This window comes from Myotis lucifugus, unplaced genomic scaffold (genome assembly GCF_000147115.1).
Source record: "Myotis lucifugus unplaced genomic scaffold, Myoluc2.0 scaffold_102, whole genome shotgun sequence".
Classification (NCBI taxonomy): Eukaryota; Metazoa; Chordata; class Mammalia; order Chiroptera; family Vespertilionidae; genus Myotis; species Myotis lucifugus.
The window spans coordinates 2,682,654-2,702,194 of record NW_005871150.1 but is presented as its reverse complement, the minus strand read 5'-3'; the positions used below and the strand labels follow the sequence as shown (position 1 = coordinate 2,702,194).

The 19,541-nt window shown below is 40.5% G+C and overlaps 1 protein-coding gene across 4 annotated transcripts in view; it reads left to right on the top strand.

The window, feature by feature from the left end:
* LOC102428489 (cytochrome P450 4V2-like) overlaps window positions 1–19,541 on the top strand; it is a 35,140-nt gene that overhangs the window by 13,279 nt on the left and 2,320 nt on the right. For 2 of the 4 annotated variants that reach the window (XM_023757166.1, XM_023757165.1), the window contains exons 2-8: window positions 3,873–3,985; window positions 5,610–5,695; window positions 6,447–6,637; window positions 7,019–7,088; window positions 8,621–8,747; window positions 10,537–10,722; window positions 15,020–15,122. In XM_023757166.1, coding sequence (XP_023612934.1) covers window positions 3,873–3,985; window positions 5,610–5,695; window positions 6,447–6,637; window positions 7,019–7,088; window positions 8,621–8,747; window positions 10,537–10,722; window positions 15,020–15,122 — 876 coding nt within the window. Of the gene's footprint in view, window positions 1–3,872; window positions 3,986–5,609; window positions 5,696–6,446; window positions 6,638–7,018; window positions 7,089–8,620; window positions 8,748–10,536; window positions 10,723–15,019; window positions 15,123–16,892; window positions 16,941–19,326; window positions 19,463–19,541 lie in introns of those variants that run through there. The other 2 variants (XM_023757167.1, XM_006092650.3) reach the window with 2 other exon arrangements.

The following is a 19,541-nucleotide window of genomic DNA, read 5'->3' as shown; positions in this document are numbered from 1 at the left end:
CCCCCCCCCCCCCCCCCCCCCCCGTCAGGCAAAAAGCAGGGCCCATCAGGGGGTTGGGGGAGCTTCCCCCCCTTTCACTCACAGAATAGGGCCCGGTAGGGGAGTTTAGGGCCCCCCCCCCCTTTTCACACACCCCAGCAGGGCGGATCAGGGGGTTGGGGCCCCGCCCTTTATCACCCACAGACCAGGGCCCATCAGGGGGTTGGGGCGCCCCCACTTTCACACTCAGGCCAGGCCCGATGGAGAGGTTATGGCTCTCCCCCGTCCCACACAGAGCAGGGCCCGTGGGGGGGGGGGGTTGGGGCGCCACCCCCTGTCACACACAGAGCAGGGCCGATCAGGGGGTTGGGATGCCACACCCTGTCACACACAGAGCCGCAGGGCGATCAGGGGGTTTGGGCGCTGCACCCTGTCATGCTGATCTGGTGCCAGGAGGCCTCGCGGCTCCGCTGAGTCTGGTGCTAGGAGGCATATTACCCTTTTACTATATAGGATAGAGGCCTGGGGGCCGGCTGGTTTGCCCTGAAGGGTGTCCTGGATCAGGGTGGGGGTCCCCACTGGGGTGCCTGGCCAGCCTGGATGAGGAGATGATGGCTGTTTGCAGCTGGTCACACACCCTTCAGGGTGGGGGTCCCCACTGGGGTGCCTGGCCAGTCTGGGTGAGGGGCTGAGGGCTGCTTTCAGGCTGGCGGTTTTGACGGAAGCTCCCAACCACTCCTTTTTTTCTTTTTTTTTTTCTTCTGGGCCAGCTTTAGCTCTGGCTCTAGCTCTGAGGCTTCCGCTGCTGGTTTGTTTGCCGTTCTATAATCGAAACAATGTATAACTTCAGCTCTGAGATCCCAGCCGGCTATATTTGTTAGAATGTTTCAAACTGCCAGCTCAGAGTCCGGCAAGTCAGGCGGGGAACGTTGGAGTGTGCAGTCAATGGAGCAAGCAAGCCTCACGTTCGCTTCCAGCTGCCTGGCTGCTGGCCGCCATCTTGGCTGACAGTTAATTTGCATAAGGATATGCTGATTAACCAATGGGAAGGGTAGCGGTCGTACGCCAATTACCATTTTTCTCTTTTATTAGTGTAGATTAGTGTAGATACTAGAGGCCCAGTGATGAAATTAATGCATGGAAGGGTCCCTAGCACCTGCCGGCCACCTGCCTCAGCCTTCCTTTGTTCTGCATTGTCCCCTGGTGGTCAGCACATGTCATAGCAAGTGATGGAACTCCCAGTTGGTAAAACTCCCAAGGGGATACTTTGCATATTAGGGATTTATAAAGTATATTGATATCGTGTGTATGTGTTTCTCTTCTACTAACAAAATATTGTTAAATCTTCCTCCAGCTTACTTTTTATTCTTCAGCTTCAGAATAATAAAACTCCCTGTCTTTATAAATGTTTATTTATTCAAATAATACTAAAACTACAGGAAAGTTGTAAAAATAATATAGAGTTCACATATGCCATATACCAGCAAGCCTCTTCTGATGGTGTTATTTCACAGAATTAGTATCATTATCAAAGTTAGAAAATTATTATTTGTCCAATGTTCTTAACAATACTACAGCCCTTATTTCAATTTTACAACATTTCCTAGTGTTGTTTTTTTTTTTTCTGTTCCATGACTCAATTCAAAATCTCACCTGGCATATAGGAGTTGTGCTTCCTTGTGTTATGTTCTTCAATATTAATCTTTTCTAATCTGTGATCGTTTATCAGTCTTTCCATACACATCAAGACCTTGACACATTTTCTGAAACGGGTATTTGGTAGAATCACTCTCAGTTTGGATTTGTCTGTTGTTTTTTCAGTTTCATTGAGGTTATGCATTTTTGGCAGTGACACCATATGTGATGTTGAAAGCTTTCCCTCTAAGATCAGGAAGACAAGATGCTCACTCTCACCATTTTATTCAACATAGTACTATAGGTCCCAGTGAGAACATTTAAGCAAGAAAAAGAATGCAAACGACATGTGAGAACATTTAAGCAAGAAAAAGAATGCAAACGACATGTTAGAATTAATAAATAAATTTAGTATAGTTGCAGGATATAGAATCAATATACAAAAATCACTTGCATTTCTTTATGCTAACAATGGACTACCAGGAAGAGAAATTAAGAAAACAGTCCCATTTACAATTGCATCAAAAGGAATAAAACACCTAGGGATAAATTTAACCAAGGAGGTGCAAGTCCTGTACACTGAAAACTATAAGATATTGACTAGAGAAGTGATACAAACTAATTCTATCATTACTTATTCTATTGCACAAATTGTCCCTGTTTGGAGCATTAGGAGCTTTTCAGGTTGGCTGCTTGGTGTTTCAACATGGCCCCATCACTTTTTGAGCACTTCCTTATTTTCCGGTACCATAATATATTCCACTCTTCTTGTATTTTTCTCTGCCTCGGCCCTAAAATCAATGATTTCTCCAAGGAAAATTGGCTTATTTTATTGTAGGACAGTATTTAGAAATACTGAGATCTGGTGCCTGTACTAGACATGGGAGCCAATCTGGGAAGTTATATTACCAGAAATCTTGTTCACAATATCACAGAAGACTTTGCAGCAAAATCACATTTAAGATGACACTTGAAAAATAAGTCAGTTTTATTAGACAAAAAGCAGTAGGAATAAGAGTTTTCTACAAAGAGAAGAGGTTCTATAGAGGCCCTGAGACATTTGAGAAGTTGAAGGATTAGTAAAACAAGAGTTTTTTTTAATTATTTTTTTTCCTTGAGGTCACATTGGTTAATAAAATTATCTAAATTTCAGGTGTACAGTAGTATAATTTGATGTCTGTATACTCTTTTGGGTGCTCACAACCAAAAGTCTAGTTTCCATCTATTACCATTCGTTTAACCCCATTTACCTACTTTGCCCTCTCTCCACTCTCTTTCTCCTCTGTAACCACTATTCTGTTGTCTATATCTTTGAATTTGTTTTTTTATATTGTTATATTTGTTCATTTATTACTTTTTGTATTATATTTTACATGAGTTAAATCAGACAGTTTTTATCCATGTCTGTCTGACTTATTTCACTTAGCATAGTACCCTTAATATCCATTCAAATCACAAATGACAATATTTTATCTTTTAAAATATATATATTCTTTATTAATTTCGGAGTGGAAGGGACTGGGAGAGAGAGAGAAACATCAGTGATGAGAGAGAATCATCGATTGGCTGCCTTCTGCATTCCCCACACTGGGGTTGGGCCTGCAACCTGGGCATATGTCCTGATCAGATCAACGCTCAAACACTGAGCCATGCCAGCTGGGCCAATATTATCACATCTTCTTTATCCATTCATCCAATAATGGACACCTAAGGTTGCTTCCATATCCTGGCTATTGTAAGTAATGCTACAGTTATCATCGGGGTGCATATATCTTTTTGAATTAGTGTTTTCACGTTCTTCAGATAAATACCCAGAAGAGGAATTGCTGGATCATATAGTAGCTCTAATCTCAATTTGTTGAGGAACTGCAATACTGTTTTAGAGAGGGTGAAAGGGAAGCATCTATCTACCAGGGCTGGAGAGTTGGGACAGGTATCCCTTTCTATAGAAGAGTAGCCTGTGCAGGTCAGGAGAAACTGAACAACCTCGGTGTTCTTGGGGAAGGCATGTCATAAGGCCACCACAAACATCCACAGTGCTTGGCATTTCTCAGTTAACCAGGTTGTTAATATATATCATTCATAATTAAATTAGCCTCATAATTCATTGATTAAATATTTAGTAAGGACGACTGTGTGGTTTAGCTTTAAGATATGAAAGATCTGGGAGATATTAAGTGAGTTGCCTAAAGTAAAAAAGAGTAAAAAAGCCAACGACATAGTAAGGAACTTAATTAAAATTAAATATTTTCTCCTAGAGTTTTTCCAGCAGCTGATTCATTACAGTGAAGAATACAGACATGTGCCAATGCTAAAACTCTGGCTTGGCACAGTACCAGTAATAGCCATGGATAAAGCCGAAACTATAGAGGTGAGTAGATGGTGACTATGATTAATGTTTCTCTGTATATTTGATGGTGTGAGAATCTCATCAGAATAAACAGCAAATATATGTCCTTATATTTAATTGAATTCAATACAATAAGGATACCATTAAATATCTAAGGTTGTGAAGGTGCCCCTTTTTTTTATATTTTATTGATTTTTTACAGAGAGGAAGGGAGAGAGATAGAGAGTTAGAAACATCGACGAGAGAGAAACATCGATCAACTGCCTCCTGCACATCTCCAACGGGGGATGTGCCCGCAACCCAGGTACATGCCCTTGACCGGAATCGAACCTGGGACCTTTCAGTCCGCAGGCCGACGCTCTATCCACTGAGCCAAACCGGTTTTGGCGTGAAGGTGCCCTTTAATGCTTTCCAGATAGAGTCTGAGTTCTGGGAAGAGTAGCAGCTGCTACATGTCTATACACATTTGGTATCAAGTAATATATTTGTCCTCCATTTTTTGAGAAGTCTTCAATTGAACAGAACCATAAATAGATTATTCTACAAGGTGAGCTTATATAATCTTCCAGGGACTGTTTTAAGATTACAAAAATATAAGACTAATAAAATATATGTGTTTCTCTTAAGAGGCTCAGAGTATCCATTATACTTTTATTATTTCAAGTTAATTTTTTAAAAGAGAACACTAATCTGATATTGATGGGGAAGATGTTAATTCACGCTATTGAAATTAGTCCTAAGAATTGTTTACCTTTCTTTTACTTATTATCATGACATTGAGGGTATTATCTTATGCTTTGATGACAAAGGATTTGGTTCAGGAAGTAAAAATGGGAAAAACAGACTTTCTCTTCATGGAGAAAAATTAACAGCAGAATTTCCTAGGGTTGCTAGGCTTGGATACATCTTTCTTCCTCATTGTGGTCAAACTCTTAGAGTGTCTCTGGTACCACACTGCCCAATGCACTGTTCCAGAGGAGATAGGGAGAGGGCCACACATGGGATGTCAGCCATTGCTGGCCTAGTGTAAGTGGGCTTAGTACATGTGGATAGAGATCTGTCCAAAGTAGGGAACTGCAGCAAGATCCTGAGAAGCATTTTGTGCATATGCTCATCCCTTTTCCTCTACTTTGGCTCCAGGCAACCTAATTATACCCATGGTTCCCAATGCTACTTATATCCTGGAGACATTCAAATGTGTACCTAGTATAAGCCTTTTTCCTGAGCTTCATACCTGCTTTCAGACTATGTCAACATGAATGCCTCCAAATCAACATACCTGATCATGAACTTGTAATTTCCACCTCCCTAAATGTGGTCATCCTTTGATTCACCGACCTTCTCTTCCCTCACTCCTACCCTCAATAAACAACTCCACTTGGCTCCTAATTCATGGCAGGACTCAGGGAATTATCTTGGACATTTTCCTTTCAGTCAACTCCAGCTAGTCTCCAAGAGTGAGTGACAGTTGTATGCTCCAAACTCTATTTGAATTTCTTTGAGTCATGGTAATGAAAATGAAACACAAAGAAGTAATTGTTATGAAATGTTACTTTGGAAAGTAGTTGTGTTCTATCCCAGTATTCTTATAATTATGGTTGCGTTCATATCTCTATCTCTCATTTTTCCTTTCTCTCTTTCTAAGGTAATTTTAACTAGCTCAAAGCAAATTGACAAGTCTTATCTGTACACATTCCTACAGCCATGGCTTGGCCTAGGACTTCTTACCAGGTAAGTCAGTGTAAATTGGTAAAGCTGTCTTGTGCGTAACTTATGTCAGGCATTGACACAGGGTAGTTTTCCTGTAGCAAGAATGTGCTGTCAGGTAGTAGGGAGAAGATGAAAGGTTGGGTGATAATGGGCCTGTGAGAGACAGGAACCCAGGGTGTAGAGTAATCTCCAGCCATGGTATTCAATAATGATGATCACCAGTGTTCCATGGAGAGTTAGAAAGTCCCAATGTAGAAATGGAGTATGGCACAGGGAAGTTTTGAGCAGGGAAATCTTGAAAATTCAATGAAAAAGGCAGTCATCCTCAGAAAAGTAAGCTGAGCACAGTAACCTCAGTCCTTGAGCTGTCATCCAGCAACAGGACCCCATCAACTGAGAAAGAGAAAGCAGGACTTCGGTGGAGACTTGGAGACTTTGAAGAGGTTAGAGATCAAGTAGATTCATGGAGCTCCTTGATCTTCAGTGGGCTAAGGTTGGATAAAGGGGGGAAATTTCTAACTTTTGGAAACTCAGAACTTAGAAATTTAGAAAAATTCTTAAAATTTTCAATTTTGATGAGTGCTCTTTTAAATATTAGTAATATAGAGGGATATCTAAAATATGCATATCCTGTAACTGCGTATGAATCTCCCCTTGACATTCTGACCAAAGCATTTGGGAATTTGTAATTAAGAAGAATTTGTCTTGACTAAGCTTTATTTGTTTTGGATGTTGCTTTTCTCTTCTTTGTAACCATGTCTTGTATTTCTAGTACTGGAAACAAATGGCGCTCCAGGAGAAAAATGTTAACACCCACTTTCCATTTTACCATTCTGGAAGACTTCTTAGGTGTCATGAATGAACAAGCCAACATATTGGTTAATAAGCTTGAAAAACATGTTGATGGAGAAAAATTTAACTGCTTTTTTTACATCACTCTTTGTGCCTTAGATATAATCTGTGGTAAGTCTCATAGATTTGTTTCTAGAGCTACGGTGTAAACATACAATGGCCTAAATAGAAAATAACATTTCACTGGGGATGCAAATGAAGGGGTTAGAAAGGATATTGGCTTCTTTGGGGTGGTCCTTCTGCTAAATTAGGCTCCTGAGAAGCAGTACCCACTGCTTGAGCTTGGAACAGAGCCAACCTGCCAGGAAGGTCAGAGGGAAACAGGAGTAGGAACAGGGAGTAGGAGAAACAAAAGGTGCAAGAGTGAAAGAGGGAAAGGAACAATTCTAAAATATATAAGAATTTATGTCTTTTTTGAAGTGTTTGCCACTGGAGCATAAACAGAAGGCATGTATATGAATTTAATGGTTGCTTCTCACCCATATTTTGCAGAAACAGCTATGGGCAAGAATATTGATGCTCAGACTAATGATGATTCTGAGTATGTTCGTGCAGTTTATAGGTAAACAGAGCCCTTCTAATTATTTTTAAAATTGTTACAGATTTAAGCTTTAAAAAATATCGCTAATAATTTTTTGTCTATGTTGTATCTTTTTCATTGTTTCACAATGAATTATTGCACTAAAAATCAACCTAATAACTTACTCATGTATTTTCACAGTAGAGGATTTATTGTGTAAATTATGGCACACCCAGGCTATGGTATAATTTTAAATGATTATTTTATGATATATTGAGAAATTACATAATGATGCTTATTGATAAAATAAAGATAAAAATATTTTTAGCATGATAACTAGGTATAAAAAATTATTCATTAAAAAAACTTGTAGATATTATTCCATAAAGTTAGCTGTGATTATTGTTTTGTGTTATGTGCTTCTCTTGTTTTTTGTGTTGTTATTAATTCTCTCTTCCCATATTTTCTACACTAAGTGTGTATTATTTTTTTATTAAAATAGAAATATTTACTTTGAAAAATGGCTTGAGATTATTTAACTATTAAGAGGCAGGGCCGCCCTAACCGGTTTGGCTCAATGGATAGAGCGTCGGCCTGTGGACTCAAGGGTTCCAGGTTCGATTCCGGTCAAAGGCATTTACCTTGGTTGCAGGCACATCCCCAGTGGGGAGTGTGCAGGAGGCAGCTGATCGATGTTTCTCTCTCATCGATGCTTCTGACTCTCTATCCCTCTCCCTTCCTCTCTGTAAGAAATCAATAAAATATATTTTTTAAAAAAGAGGCAGGGCCAGGGTTTGATTTCAGGAATTCTGTCTTTGAGTCCACTGCCCATTTCATTTTAACACATATTAGCATATATAATCTGCCATTCTTTACACAAGATACTGACTAGTTTTATAGTGGTCCACAGAACAGAATAACAGGGAGACAAGCATCAAAACAAATAAGTATAAACTTATAAACTATAATAATTGCTTAGAAAAAAAATAAAGTTGATTGATATTCAAGAAGAAAACAGCAATAGGGCCCACAGATTGAGTGACCAGGAAAGGCCGCTCTGCAGAATTGACCTGTAAGCTGCTCTCAAAGGAGGAGATCATGTCAAGGTCTTTCTGCTCCATCACTGGAAATGTTGAGGGAGGGACTCGGGACAGGGATGTGACAGAGGGACACTTTACTGGAGAATAGGATAGCCAGAGGAGTGATCAAGCAAATGCGTGGACATTAAACAGGCAGATTTCATCCCACCCTGTGGTATAAGAGCTACAGGCAGCTCGGGGAGGTCTGGAACTCTTCCTGGAGAAATAGAAGGAGAGGTCAGATGGCCATCTAGTAAGATTATTTTGTAATGGATTCTTTATTCCTCTAAAAGACCCATTTAATTTTTAAGCTTCCTTGGATGTGTAATAACCCATGCCTTCATTGTTGAGCATAAAGCATGGAGCTCTTGGTAGCTGCTAAGATGAATTATCATCGTTGCCACATATTACCCTCATTGAGACCAGGCACAAAATAGGTACACAAGCAATGCACATTTTGATATATCAGCTGATACATTTGCATCCTGTTTATAGGATGAGTGATTTGCTACATCGAAGAATGAAGACGATTTGGTTCTGGCATGACGTTTTGTACCTTTTGTTTAAGGAAGGATGGGACCACAAAAGGAACCTAAAGATCTTACATAATTTTACCACCAATGTAAGTTCTCATTTTTTTTTATTGTGATCACACATAAATAACATAAAATTTATCATAATGGACATTTTAAGTGTGCCATTCAGTGGCATTAGGGGCATTAACAATGTTGTGCAACCCCTACCACTATACTTTCTAGAACATTTAAAAGTGCATGACTCCTATGTTTGTTAACATACCCAGTCATTAATCTTCCCTACTGGGGGATGTTAGTCTAAAGGGGAGGTTGTCTATAAATAAATAATTACAAAATGTGATATGAGCTATTATAGTCTATTAAAATGGGTGCTATGCTAAGATAATAAAGATACAAGGATCTGTGATATAAGAATCTTCTGCAAAATGTTTGGATTAGGCAATGGTTTTCCAAGACAAAGGGCATTTATAGCAGTATCTTAAACTGGAAAAAGATAAAAATTAACTAGATATTATTATTTAATTTTTAATGACAAGGAAATAGTAATGTTCTGGATATAGTCTGTCTTTGTGTTAAAAGTATGTTTATGAAAAGGCAAACATTAATTGAAAACATGCATTATAATTTAAATGTACTGATAAAAGTGCTGAAGTAATTATATTTGTTCTTTGCTGTAAATTTTAGTTTAAAATATGATGGCATTGCTTACTGACCATGAGGTACTGCCTCCAACAACAGATCAAGTTGTTAGAGTCCCTAGATGTTAGATGACTGAGATGTTGGAGTGAGCTGCCCTCAGTGGAGTATAGCATAATTGCCTGGCCAGAGGTGAACGGTGAACAGTTTGTATTTTATAGGTCTAATTACACTTGTCTTCAAATTTCATGCATTAATATCAGTATCAATAATGAATGAATTCCAAATTGGATGATAATATCAAATATTGCATACTGAGTGCCAGGCACTAGGGGTTCCACCAAGAATCAAAGAGAGGACATGGTGCTTGTCTTCACTGAACTTGGGGTCTGCTCACTCAAAGCAGAAGCTTGTTTGGACAATTGCCTGAAAGGAGGAGAAAGTTGAAATGTGTAACCAAATTAAGCTCAGGGGCTTTCATTCTTTTATTCATTCAACACATACCTGATGAACATTTTTAAATTGCCAAGCAGTGCTCTAAAGTTTGGAAATATATCAATGAATAAACACAAAATTGCTGCTACATTGAAGTTGGAGGAGAAAGTCACTAAATAACAAATACAATTTCATGTGGTAAATGAAATGGGGAAAAAAATGGTAAAATAGGCTTAGGAAGAGAGTGAGTGCTAGGGACTAGAGTAGCAGTGACCCTGACAGTGTGACAATGGGCAGCGGAGATCTACAACTAAGGAAGAAGCTAGTCATGCTGGTTTCTGAGGCAAGAGCATTCTAGGCAGAAGGAGTGGCAAGCATACAGGGTGATTCTTTTTTCCAATACAACACGTAATTAGAGTAATCTATAATTAATCTATTATATAATGATTGTGTTCTCTCCACCACCCCTACTTTTTCTCATGAGCTCTTTGAACTCGCTGGGGCCCTATTCAGGAGACTACTACTCTATTCCCATGTTGGAAAGGCTGTAAAAATAGTCCTTTGAAACAATCTATTTGTCTGACATTAAATTTGTTTTAAAAATGTTATCAAATAACACCCTAAGAATGTTCACAGAAAGCTTTACTATATTTTTGCAACAACCTAAGTTCCTGTTGAGTGAGACAGAACAGGAAAGGCTTAGAAAAAAATCAATTAAAGAAGTGAGTATATTTTCACAGGAAAATGGATTATTAGGCCATATCAAATTCCACACAAAAGCATGTGATCATTTAAATCATACAGGTCATCAATGAACGGGCCAATGAAATAAAGAGAGATGAAGAAGGTAAAAGTGATGACAAGGGCACGACCCTCTCCAACAGAAAATGCAAGGCTTTTCTCGACCTGCTTTTAAATGTGATGGATGATGAAGGGAACAAGCTAAGCCTTGAGGCTATTCAAGAAGAAGTGGACACTTTCATGTTTGAGGTATTTTGTGTTGTCATGTTAGTCTCAGGTATCATCATTAAACAAATTACAGTTCCTGTTATATAACAAGAAAATGTTTGTTTTTAATCTTGGGAGTTGAAAATGCTAAGGATGAAGAAATAGCCAGCACTAATAGTTAGACATGTTAAAGCATTTAATAGTAAAATTAAAAATAACATGAAATAGCAGGAATTATTTGTAGCCACATTTTAAAATATGTTGGGATCCTTGGTATAAGGGATGATCTGTTCTCAATTTCTTTTTAACTTAAAAAAATAATATATATGAATTCTTTAAAAATGTTTTTAGCATTTTTTAAAAGTCTGATCACATTTTGAAGTAGCTTCTTATAAATGATGAAGAGTCATTATATTGTAGTTAGAAATTACAAAGTTTAAGACCCTAATTAAATACCAGATCAACTTTCTTCTTCTGAAAAAGCTGTAGATTTGTATGGTTATTTTTTTTCTTCCCAACATCAGGGAAGTTTTTTGTGATTATTTCTTCAAACTGGTTTTCTATTCCTTTCTCCACCTCCTCTCCTTCTGGCACCCCTATTATGCAGATGTTGTTTCCTTTCTTGTTGTCCCAAAACTCCCTGAGGTCTCCGCCTGCTTTTCAAGTTTCTTTTCCTGTTGCTGCTCTGTTTGTGTGTTTTTTCCTACCTTGTCTTCTAATTCGCTGATGTGGTCCTCAGCCTCTTCTAGTCTGCTATTGAAGTTTTCTATTATGTTTTCTAATGTCAATCTTCATTTCCTCTTGATTCCTTTTCATGTTGGTGACATTCTTATGCTTCTTCTTATAATTCTCATTGAGTTGTGGTTATTTGTCATCCAGACGTTTGAGCATCCTTATAACCATTACTCTGAATTCTTTCTCTGACAAGTTACTTGCCTCCATTTCATTCAATTCCCTTTCTGGTGATTTTTTTTTCTTTCCTTTGGGGATTGTTTTTATGTCTCTCTATTTTTTAAAACAATTAATGTTTTAATTGTTTCTATGTCTTAGATCCAACTGCTTTGCTACCCAGGTTCTTTTGGAGGTGGTGCTATGTAGTTGGTGATTTTGGGGACCCAGTGGTGCAGTCTCTCAGATCTCCTGTGTTTGGTGATATAGTGGAGGCCCTTACTTGAACTATTGGGTTCTCTTGATGTAGTTGGGTCTTGAATGTTAATTTCTTTTTTTTTTTAAATATATTTTATTGATTTTTTACAGAGAGGAAGGGAGAGAGATAGAGAGTTAGAAACATCGATGAGAGAGAAACATCGATCAGCTGCCTCCTGCACACTCCCCACTGGGGATGTGCCCGCAACCCAGGTACATGCCCTTGACCGGAATCGAACCTGGGACCCTTCAGTCCGCAGGCCGACGCTCCATCCACTGAAACAAACCGGTTTCGGCGAATGTTAATTTATTATTCGTGGATGAAGTCTCATCACAGATTGGCAATGTGACTCACCCCCAATTTCGTTGTCCAAGCTATTGTGGATGTGATTGTGGTTCCAGCTCTTGTGGAAAGGGTTGCCTGAGGTCTCACTGGTATGTGCTCACTATGAGTTCCCATAGTCCACGGGCTTGAGAGAAATTGGTCTTGGGGCCTGAGGCTCAGGTACTATGACTTTGGCTGGTGTTGTGTGACTCTTGCTGGGGTAGCGTCATTCTATAACTCACTAGGAGGGTTCTAGAGCCCATGACGGTCAAAGGCGGCTGTCCTACAGTCTGTGGTTGAGGCAGTGGGACTGTGGCCAAAGTGATTTCTCTCTCTAAATCACGAGAGGGTTCAGGAGTCAGTAGCTGGGGTTGTGGGAATCTCGGAGTCTGTGGCTGAAACAATATGACCTTGTGGGGGAGGAGGTTCCTCAGTAACTCACCAAGGTGTCCAGATGTAGGCATCTGGGAGGGGCATATCGTGGATCCTGTTGAGGGAGCCGTGCGCCCTTGGTTGGAGAGGCACACACCCAATGGCAGCTCACAGAGGGGCCCAGGAGCCATCTGCTGGGTCTGTGTGCTTGTGGGACCTACACGCTGGAGCTGCAAGATCGTGATGTGCAACTGACCTGGAGGACAAGTCCCAGTTTCTGCTTGGGGAGCTGTGCTACCTTAGTTCGATACGTGCGCCCAGGGGTGGCTTACAGAGGCACCCAGGAGCTGTCTGCTAGGGTGGTGGGCTCAGGGGCCTTGCATGCTGAAGCGGCGCTACTGTGGGGATTGGATGCTGGAGGCAGGGTCGTGCCTTGCGGTGACTCAGAGAGTTACCTGTGAGCCGCCACTGGATCTTGGGGCTCGGTGCCTGTGTGCTGGATCGGTGCGAATGCGGTGACCAGAAGTCTGCAGTCGAGGAGAGGGAAGTATGAGTTTCTGAAGCCGGGGTCTTCAGCTCTTGGTTGGATAAGAGTGCGTCCAGCAGCTGTTCACAGAGGCACCCAGGAGCAGCCTGCTGGAGGGGCGGACTCAGGGGACCTGTTTGCTCATACCACGTGACCACTGTGTCTGTGGGCAGGCATATGAGAAGGGGGAAGTCTGAGTTTCTACTGCCTGGGCCATGTGCCCGTGCACCCGTGTTTGGATACGTGCGAATCAAGCTTCCAAAGAGCCGTCTGCCAGGGCAGGGGACTCAGGGTGCCCATGCACTGGATTGGCGTGACCATGGTTGATTTCTTCCCACCCACTCACACACCCACCCCCTCCTCTGAGATGGAACAGACAATCTGTTCCATGCTTCTGTATCTATGCCAGGCCTTTTATGCTCTGGTCTGGCTGATTCTTGCCCTGCACAGTTCCGCCAATGCACTTATTGGCTCTGTGCGTTGTGTTTGCTGCCTTTGGGTCGCAGACAAAAATAAAACAGGAAATTCATTTTCAAATTCAAGAGAAGCTATTAAAAAAGTTTTACAAGAGCACTTCCTCTATGACTTTGCTAAACAACTGAGTGACATGGGCCAGCTTTTGTCTGGAGTTCAGAGTCATTTCTGTAAAGAAATTGCAAGTGTGAGAAAATACAATCATGCCACATCAGAGACTTATAAACTTTTTTAAATTGCAGAAAAGTCCTCAACAATTCCACTTAGGAGCTAAAATAAGCCCTTCAGAGACTTCTGTCCAGGAAATGAAATATTACAATGGTCATTTGTGTTGCATAGGGTAAATGGACCAGTAAGATTTTTAATATTATTTTTTATTTTTCAAATACATTTTATTTTCTGAAGAACTTACCATTTTGCATGTGGAGTGTCCTGGTGAGATGAGGACAGGAAATAAGGGGCTGATGCCTAAAGACACTGAACAAACAGAGAATAAGTTCATCCAGGGTATCACCCTCAGTATTGGAGCTGGAGTCTCCTCACCCCGGATCCCCCGTGCTCCCCGAGGTGAAGAGTGTGGACTCTGCTTTGTCATCAGAAACTCTGAGGTTCCTACTCTTGCTTCCACCTCCTATGAAGCTGTTGGGCCCTGGGAAAGTCATTTAGCATCTTTTGGGGGCTCAGTTTGTCATCTCTAAAATGTGAATAGGAGGATCAAGTATCCCATGGAGAGTATATATATATATATATATATTGATTTCAGAGAATATATTTTTATTGAAGGGAGAGGGAGAGACAGAAACATCAATGAGGAGAGAAAATCATTGATTGGCTGCCTCCTACATGCCCCTACTGGGGATTGAGCCCACAACCCAAGTATGTGTCGTGACCAGGAATCGAACCATGACCTCCTGGTTCATAGGTCGATGCTCAAGCACTGAGCCACGCCGGCCGGGCCCCCAGGGATTTTCTATGAAGAATAATTGAGTTTATTTCTACAAAATGTTTGTTATTTTGCCTCAAACTCTGCAAGATTTAAATTGGGCAATTCATCAAATTCTTGATGTGGAGACTGTTGCTCAGTACCAGCCGTGTGCTCCCTGGTATCCGAGTAAAGCTGACTGTACAAATGGGGACAGTGAATAAGTTCAGATCTGACCACTTGGCTCAGGAAAGTCACACTTTTATTTCCTCAAAAACAGTCCAGTGCATGGAGTGCCCTCGGAATGCCTCCTGTTAGCCCAGCCCAGCCACTCTCACCAAGTATGTGACTCTGTGGTATTGAATGTCCCTGTACCCAGAGGCATCCCCTTTGAAGGGATTGTTTCATTGGTTTGTTCCCCACGGAGGTAAAATACTGTATAAAATTAACTTGTTCTGTCTGGGGTCACGTCACAGCTGTCAAATCCAGAGCCAATTCAAAATAGAGTTAGCATCCCTAACCTTCTCAATAGAACTCTGCTTTCTAAGCTATTTTTTTTATCTTACATTTGTAGGGCCATGATACAACTGCAGCTGGAATAAACTGGGCCCTGTACCTTCTGGGTTGCTATCCAGAAGTCCAGAAAAAATTGAACAATGAACTGGACGAAGTATTTGGTATGTATGGCCCTTTCATTACTTACACGGAAGGTCCCAAGTCACTGAAGCAAATGGCATTCTTGCTCATTAAGAATGTGCAATTGGGTCTGTTCTAAAGACACTGTAATAAGCAGGAAGGCTGCCATATGAGAACCTTCCAGGGCTAATGTCCTTTGTAAGACCTCATCCATTTGTTTACGGGCGTTAGCTGATTGCTTGGCCTGTGACTGCACCAGGCTAGATGCGGGGGCTACACTGATAAATGTCACTGTCCTCAAGGACCTCACGCTTCATAGGTGAAGCAGACACTGTGTATAAAGTATCAAGTCATGGCTGTGTGCTTGGGCGATATGAGGAAGAAGGGGCTAGCGGAGAGCAGAGAGGAGAGGTGAAGCTGGTTAGCGGGTCAAGGAGAGCTGTTTCATATAGGATTGCTGTGGGTTAAGCTGATGGGACATACATTTCTTTTGTACACCAGTAACCTGTAGGTAAGGGGTCTTAGGCTGATGCCTGTAGGGATGTTGTGAGAATCCCGGGCTTGCTCTTTTCTGTCTCTGTCATTTTGATCATCGTGGATTTTGTTTTTTTGATTGTTGTTCTGGGTCTCATGTTTATCTTTAAGGCAATAAGAAAGGAGAGGGGAGGATGAAGGATAATATTAGTCTCCTTTGACTGCTGTCACCGATTCTGCAACCTGGGTGACTGAGCCCAATAGAAATTTATTCTCTTACAGTTCTGGAAACCAGAAGGCCCAGAGGTGTATCTCTGAGTTAAATCAGTGTATTGGCAGGGCTGCACTTTTTGGAAGCCTGAGGGGAGAATCCATTCCTTCTGGTGACTGCCAACATACCTTGGCTTATGGCCACATCATTCACATCTCTGTCTCCATCTTCACATCACTTTCTCTTCTGTGGGGGGGGTGTCAAATCTCCCTCTGCTCTCTCTTATCATGACATTCGTGACGGCATTCTTGGCCCACCTAGATAATCCACGATCATCTCTCCATTTTAAGATCCTTGATAAAATCTTCAAAAGCACCTTTCCCCCAAAAAAGTAATATTTAAAGGTTCTAGGGATTAGGACTGATATATTTATGGGTCATGATGAGCCTACCACAAAGGAACTTTGCATTGAGCCATCAACTTAATCCTTTGTTTAATCAGATTAATCACATGTCATATGGCTGCCCATGGCTGGGAAGAGAAAGGTAAAGGTTGGGTTGGCCAACCAACAAAGTGGTGTCTGATGGAATTTTCTGGTGCAAAGTGGGGAAGGAATAAAAGGAAAAGAGGAGGGGGTGGAAGACATTCTAGAAAGAGAGGCTCCAGTTGCACAATGGCAAAGTGGAGAAGTTGGAAGATAATAGTAAGCATTAAAGGACAGGTGGAATTCAGAACGTTTGTTAAAACCCATTGAGGGGTGAAGTTGTAAAAGTAATTTCATGTCCAGATGGTGTGAGGACTGGATTTTCACATCAAGAGGGAAGACTTTGTTTTGTAGAATGGAGATGATCTAAACTTCTGGCTCTGTTTCTCTCGTCATTTCATTTTTCCTGTATCAAGTTGAATTTCTCTCAGATTGCCTCTGGTGGGTAAATTGGGTGTTCTAGAAACCCAGGTTCTTTTGGAATGTTGTCCCACATTTGTGTTTTTTACAATTTCTAGCCCAATGCAGGTGTCACAAATGCTTTTGGATCTCACATGATCAGTGACCCCATTTTACTAGAATTTTTATTCTGTCACTTCTCATGCTTTTGCTAATTATGCCTCACTTCTCTTCTATCCCCAGTATTAGTTCTAAAACTTTTTTGAGCATCTGATCTTTGGATATTGAGATGTAAGTATTCCTCTTTTTTTTTTTTTGATTACTGGGATAAACTTTACATTTAGTTGATATTGAGATATAAGTATTTATTCCTTTTTTTTTGTCCTGGGGTAAAGTTCATATTTAGTTTCATTATAGGAAAGCAACTGGTACACTTTTAATGTTTAAAATTGAGCATTATCTTTTCTTTCCAGTGAAACAACCAAAAAAATAAAATAAAATAAACAGGGAAAAATTACAATAGAGAATGACGGTTCCAAATAAGATTCTGCAGGTCTGCTATTGTTCCATTGAGTGTCAGGGTCCTAGCCATTATTAGGAGATAATTTTATTTTAAAAGTATCATATTAAACTGCAAGGAAGTCCATTAAACATCACAATTAAACATACCAAAGTGGAAGCCTTTTTATCAAAATGCCTACTTACCTAACCCAATCATCTCATATATACCCTTTGACCTTCTATAAACCCATTTTTTTTTTAGTTTAAAAGATGTGCCATACAAGAGAAAGTAGACAGGTGTATGTTGGTAAATGCTAACTGTCCACATTCACAGAGGCACAGTGTAATCTGTGTGCTCAGTGTACAGAGAAAGGAGGAAAAAAGTTAGAATTCTGTGCACTACTGTGCGGGCTGAGCCTCCAGCCTCCAGTGGAGCAAGGTAAGCAGAAGGTTTTTCTTTCCCACGGAGCACAGGGGCATTGATTCCACATAGTGTTTGTTGAGTCAGGAAGGGATGAAAATGAAATTGGACTTGTGTGCATGCATATTAGCCTAACCAATAGACACAGACAAAAGGGGCTGAGGGCATGAGTGGCAGCGTGGGGGGGGATAGGGACACATATGTAATACATTAATCAATGAAGAAAAAAATAAATAAAAATCAATGGAAAAAATAAAAATACTTTTAAGAGTAAAAAAAAAAGTGAATTTGGAAGAGAAAGCGTTAGAGATTCTTTTCCCAATCTATTCTATTCAGGTATTTCCCCCCAAAAAAAGTTGAGAACCAGGATGTAAGGGAGAGAAAAGACTTCAAGAGCAGAATGACTGAGCCTAAGAGTAAAGAAAAACAAACAAACAAAAAACCCAGACTGTAACTTGCTCCCAGTGACTGGAGGAAACTTTTAAAAAGAAGGTTGGAATCTATCAGTGTTCCTTAGTCACCGTCTCCTTCATCCTCATCAGCTTCTTCCTTGATAGCTTTCAATCCTCTCCGTCTCCCCCTCCATCATCATCTTCTCTTCTCCTTCCCCATCTTCATCTTCCATATCAGGAAGCAAGTAGTAATGAATTGGATTTTGGCAAATACCACCTTCGATGATCTCTCCCAACTTATCTGCACCTGCATCAGAATGGCAATAAAACAGATTTTTGTTTCTCGGCCTCTTCCTGCTGGCTTTATCCTGCATTGGATGTGAACATTTCATCAAATCCTTTCCAGATATTTCGTGGACTTTGAAAATGCATCACAGCTTGCACTCAGATGAAATTCTTTGGGTGCAACTATATTCCAAGGAAGGGTTTTCATCGCAATGATAATCTGTTCTGTGACCTGATTTATTACTTTTCAATTCTGTACTTCAACTCTGGTTAAATAACACAGTGCCTTTCCATCTGTCTCCCCGAGCAGTGCAGGCATAGAGATGGTTGCAAATGTTGTTGCTCGAAAAGTTGGTATTTGGGCCATCAATTCCTACCTCTTCTGAAAAACAATGGTTGGCAGAATTTGTTATATTTCCGCCTTCAGAATCTTCTCACTGGCTTGTTCATTGAGTTGGTCTGTCTCATTTTTTGCCTTCTCAATATGATCATTTGCTTCCTGCCATGTTTTTTTCTCCTGTTGGCAGGTCCAGGAAGCCATCTTGGTTTCTTCTTGAGGTGGGAATGGAGGGCTTTCGGGGGCCAGGCTATGGGGAGAGTCCAAGAGTCTGACCCAGGAGAAGATACACTTCTGGAGGAGGCTCTGAGAATTTAAAATTAAATGTTTTAAACTTATAGTTTCATGCATTCACAATGTTATGCAACTGTCACCTCCCTCTAATTCCAACCCATTTCAGCAGCCAAAAGGAAACCCTGCACCATTAATCAGCCACTCCCCATTTTCTCTTCCTCCAGCCCTGGCAGCACCTCATTTACACTCTGTCTCTATGGATTTATTTTCTCTGAGTACTTCCTCCAAATTTAATGGTAGAACATGTGACCTTTTGCTTCTGGATTTTTTACTTAGCATTATTGTCTCATTTTATTTTGATTATCTATACTATTAAGAATTTTACTTTTGCTGTTGGTATTTAACATTCAGTGTATTGATGTTATAATATATTCTTTTTTGATGTCTTATCCGCCAAGCCCAAATACTTCTTTCATTTATTTTACTCCATGTATTTACTTTGATCAGGGAATTCTGATCGCCCTGTTACCTTAGAAGACCTGAAGAAACTTAAATATCTGGAGTGTGTTATTAAGGAGACCCTTCGTATTTTTCCTTCTGTGCCTATAATTGCCCGTGGTCTTAATGAAGATTGTGAAGTTGGTGAGAATTCTTTCATGAGAGTAGTGGGGAGAGTGGACTTTTCTGTGTCTGTCTTGCTCTATTCTCATGACATATCGACT